General features: G+C 36.3%; 1 protein-coding gene across 5 annotated transcripts in view; it reads right to left on the reverse strand.

Moving 5' to 3' along the window:
* Window positions 1-4,559, reverse strand: part of ZNF330 (zinc finger protein 330) — a 21,592-nt gene that overhangs the window by 5,493 nt on the left and 11,540 nt on the right. For all 5 annotated transcript variants that reach the window (XM_005884199.2, XM_005884200.2, XM_005884201.2 and 2 more), the window contains exons 6-7: window positions 1,604-1,730; window positions 1,044-1,148 (exon numbers count right to left, since the gene is read on the reverse strand). In XM_005884199.2, coding sequence (XP_005884261.1) covers window positions 1,044-1,148; window positions 1,604-1,730 — 232 coding nt within the window. The remainder of the gene's footprint in view (window positions 1-1,043; window positions 1,149-1,603; window positions 1,731-4,559) is intronic.

Raw genomic sequence — 4,559 nt, forward strand, 5'->3', positions numbered from 1 at the left:
GCAGGAGGGCTCCAGGGCGTGTCTGGCCCGTCTCACTCAGTCCCGATCTGCCAGACCCCAGCAGCAAGCTAACCTACTGGTTGGAGCATCTGCCCCTGGTGGTCAGTCCATGTCATAGTGACTGATCAACTGCCTGCCGCCTGGTGGTCAGTGCACATCATAGTGAGCGGTTGAGTGGCCTTAGCATATCATTAAAATATTACGCTTTGATTGGTTGAACGGACGACTAGACACTTAGCATATTAGGCTTTTATTATATAGGAAGGTTTTCTAAGTGCCAGGTACTATACTAATGCTTTTCTTTATCTGGACTCTCATTTCAATTAACTCTTTGAAAAAGAAATTCACAACTTCCTTTTAAGGAGATTCGGGTTTAGAAAGATTTAGTGATTTGTCCAAAATCCTATGACCAACTAGTAGAAATCAAGTAGTGTAACTACAAAACTTGAGCTTTTGAGAATCAGAGTAGAAATAAAATACAATCTATCTGTGAAGATGATACCATCCACCCTGTCAGTAACACTGGTTCTCAAATAGGAAGATCCCTGAGAATTATGTGTGCAGGTTAAATGCATGTGCCTGGCACCCACCACAAACATAAATACAGAATCTCAGGGATGAGGCCTGAACACCTGTATTTCTTAAAATCCTCCACAGGTATCTTTGATGCATAGTCCTGTCTAAGAATCACTGGAAAGAAACCAGGGGTGGTAGCCCTTACTTGGGGGCATCTGGAAATGTGTGGAGACGAAGGGGATTATTTTAGTAACTTAGAGGTGAAAATAACATTTTGTATTCAGGACCAGTAATTCCTGATCATTCCTACAAAATAAAGAATTGGCCCAATTAAAATACCATAGGCACCTCTGTTGAAAAAAGAAAATAGATGTGTTATGAATTTTTTCTACAACCAAAAAATAGATTTGAGCTAAATTACAGTCCATAAGAGGCTACATGAAAAACTGGATTCCTTTTTCATTGTTTAACTCTCAGACTATTAAGAAACTTGGATATATATAAACATTTAATATATATAAACTTACATTTAAATGTTTCTGCTTCTAAAACCTGGCAGCTGGCTTGATGTTCAAATTGATCATCTTCACAGAGAAAGTTTTGGCAAAAAGAACAACTGAATATTCTGCCTCCTATTAGATTAAAAAACAAAACACAAAAATGTAAATATGATAAGCTTTAATTTAAAAAATTCATATCTATAAAACTGTTCAAAAAAGGATGGCAAGTTATTTCAGATTTACACCATCATGACACAGGAGTTTCTGTTCTGGTAAAGGCTACAATGAAAACTGCTAAAATGAACCATACAGAAATGGACTCCCACTAACCCCTGGCTACACATATGTAATACAATGCTCCGAGACACTTGCTCTCCCATAAATACCCTCCCTACTTGTTTTGGTAAACAATCCAAATGACTGTTAGTGCTAGTATAAATCCCTTGTTCAACTAAACTGATAAGCAAAACAGTGTCTGTATTTAGGATTGATAGCATCCTGAAAAATATGTTAAAAAGAGTATCCAGGATGTTTCAAAGTCAGCCTTCACTTACAGCCAAGTTCGCTGCCTATATGTAATCACTCACCATGGTCCCAGACACCTCGTTCACATTCCACACACTCCGCATCGGTAAGAGGGCAGGCACAGGCATGTGTGCTGAGACACTTCCGACCATGACAAACCCAAGCTTCACAGAAGTCACATATTGCACCCTGCAACCAAGGAGCACAAAAAATTAATCTTCGTCACTTGACCAGCTGCAGCCATTGTCTAACACAGCGATTTTCAGTGTGCCACAAGAATTTTTCAATGTACAATACCTAGTCAGGAGCGCTGATCTCTTTTACCTTAGATTGTCAACTAAAAAAAATGACAACAGCCAACACAACAAGAGTCATCCAGTGTGATGTGCTGTCTTGAACCATAAATACATAGGCCATTTAATAGAGTTTCATCTTGTTGGTCACATTGCATAATAAGGTTATGTCTGATTGATTAATTCTTGGTACCAGAAATCCTTATATACACGTATAGGCACCTGATTTTTTTAAAGGTCACTTTGGAGCAAAAAGGGTAGATAATTACTATTATTATTTATTTTAAAAATCAATCAAAGTTATACCTATTTTTTTTTTATCAAATTAGCAAAAAAATATATGTTTTGGTGTGCTGCAGAATTTTAGTTTATTTGTGACATGAGGTAAAAAGTTTGAAAGTCTCTGTCCTACCCAGTAGCTACCATCCAAGATGTATACATTTAGTAATTTATCGACCTTCAGTGACAGTGGGTGGCTTCACTGAAGAAAAAATTTTACTGTTTACTCAGCCAAAATTAAGAGTGAAAACTACACCAATAGCTATTTATAATATACAAACCTTAGCTATATATCAAAAGAAAAAGAAGGGGAAAACTATACACTTACCCTAATATTAATCACTGAAGTAAGTCAGGAGCTGGAAGTGTGGCCTTCAAACTGAATTCTAATTCAAATGAAATCTGGAGTCCACAGTTCAGGCATGCTTGTGTATAGCAATTCCAGTAACTAAATTGAATGCTTCCAAATACTAATATTTCTAACTTAAGAAAATTCCTTATCTATGTAATTTATAAAATAATCACATAGCTTTTCTAGGATAACCTAGAGAACATATTAAGCATCTATCAGCATCTTTTTTTCTTTTAAGGCATCTTATGCTTCAAAGGAATTATCCTGTTTCTTTGTGGGAAAAAAATTAAAGTAAAATATATAGAACTAAATGACAGGGTAAGATTTTCCATTTCTGTATTAAGATAGCATGGTAAGACTATACCTTTCAATAACATGAGGTCAAGAGTATTAAGAGCTAGAAAGAATCTTAATGGACTGATTGGTCTTTACAGATGAGGAACAGGGGCCTGAGACTAAGTCCAAATCCCAGAGCTACATTATAGAGGAGCTGAGATTTAAATCCAGGTCTTCTGAATCTCAGTTCAGCATTATACCATTCAAGGCCCTGTAACAAAAATAGTATAGAGCAAATAGGAAAAATGTCTTATGACTTATAAAAATGGATTATCAGTGTAGCTAGCAAATCCTCAAATGTCTCTTGGATTACTCAAGGTTCTAACAACAAAGAGATGGCACACTAAACTGTGTAAGACAGGAGAGTTTAAAAGAGATAATTACAAAGGACAGGGATAGGCTCAGAAAAAACATCAAGGGACAGGAATGGGAGGGAGTTACCAGAACCCCAAGCGAGAGCCATATGGAGAGGAACTCTGCCCGATTCACATCCAAACCAGAGCAACCTGGTAGGGAATGAGCTGGGAGAATAAAGACCCAGATGGTATTCTCCTATTACCCTAAGGTATCCTGCCAGGGTCTCCCATCGACTGAACCAAAAGGAAGCCTTAACATAAGAAAGCTATGATCCAGTCAGGCTCCTAGGACAAAGCAGGGTGAAGAGGGAATTTCTAGAACTTGTAACTAATGATTCATGATTCTACTTAACTATTTCCTTTATACAAGAAAAGATCATACAGACTCATACAATTCAGTTAATTAAAGTGTTTGATAAATTTAGACATAAGCAAGCTACCAAGGAAGATGACATGGTTTTTGAATCTTTGATTGATTTTTGAAAGATAATACTGACTATCTTATAGTTAAAATAAAGAATTCACAAGATAACCATGAATAATTCTAGCTCCTTGCATCTGTAAGATAAGCACACATGAAATATGTCATATAAAGATCTGCCTCCTAATAGGTAATTATATGTTCTTGGAGAGTTACTAAAAATAAAATATTCTGCTTGATGTAAAATAGTATTATTTTAATCATGGACTGCAATTCGAACCAGAGCATAAAATCACACAATGGAATACAGTAAAACTGGTTAAAAGAATAACTTTTTAGTGAAAAAGAGAGCAAAATGCATCACACAAACATGTTTTTATTACTTAAAACAATGAATTTCCTTAGAAAAGTCTACATATAATGAAAAATTATGTATAACCTGCATTAAGTATGTACTTTTTTGGAAATAAAAAGCTTTAAAATAAAACTATTAATCCTATGTTCTTTTGGAATGAGGTTGCTTATTTAATCAAAAGCATGAACCTTGGTTAAGCAGGGCTTTCATAGTAAATGAAGTCTAAGTAAGACACACTGACAAATGAATTTTGTTTAAGTCAAAATTAAATGTTTCCATTCCCTGTATGTTTCCAAATAAGAAAAATAGGAAGCAGTTAAAAACAAGTAGGTAATAAAGGAAAGTCATACAAAAACATGCCACAGATAATCCAGATAACTCCAGATTAATGAAGCCAAGGGACAAAGCAGTGTGATTATCCTATACTAGAGGCCTGGTGCACGACATTCATGCACTTGGGGGGTGTGGGGGTCCCTCAGCTCGACCTGCACCCTCTCCAATCTGGGAGCCCTCAGGGGAGCCCTCTCCAATCCGGGAGTTTCTGTCTGTCTTTGCAATCATATGATCGAATTGTCTGAGACCCTAACTCAGTTTGGTTTGTTGCTCACAGAATAATAGAGGCTTTT

This window comes from Myotis brandtii, unplaced genomic scaffold, assembly GCF_000412655.1.
Source record: "Myotis brandtii unplaced genomic scaffold, ASM41265v1 scaffold822, whole genome shotgun sequence".
Lineage (NCBI taxonomy): Eukaryota > Metazoa > Chordata > Mammalia > Chiroptera > Vespertilionidae > Myotis > Myotis brandtii.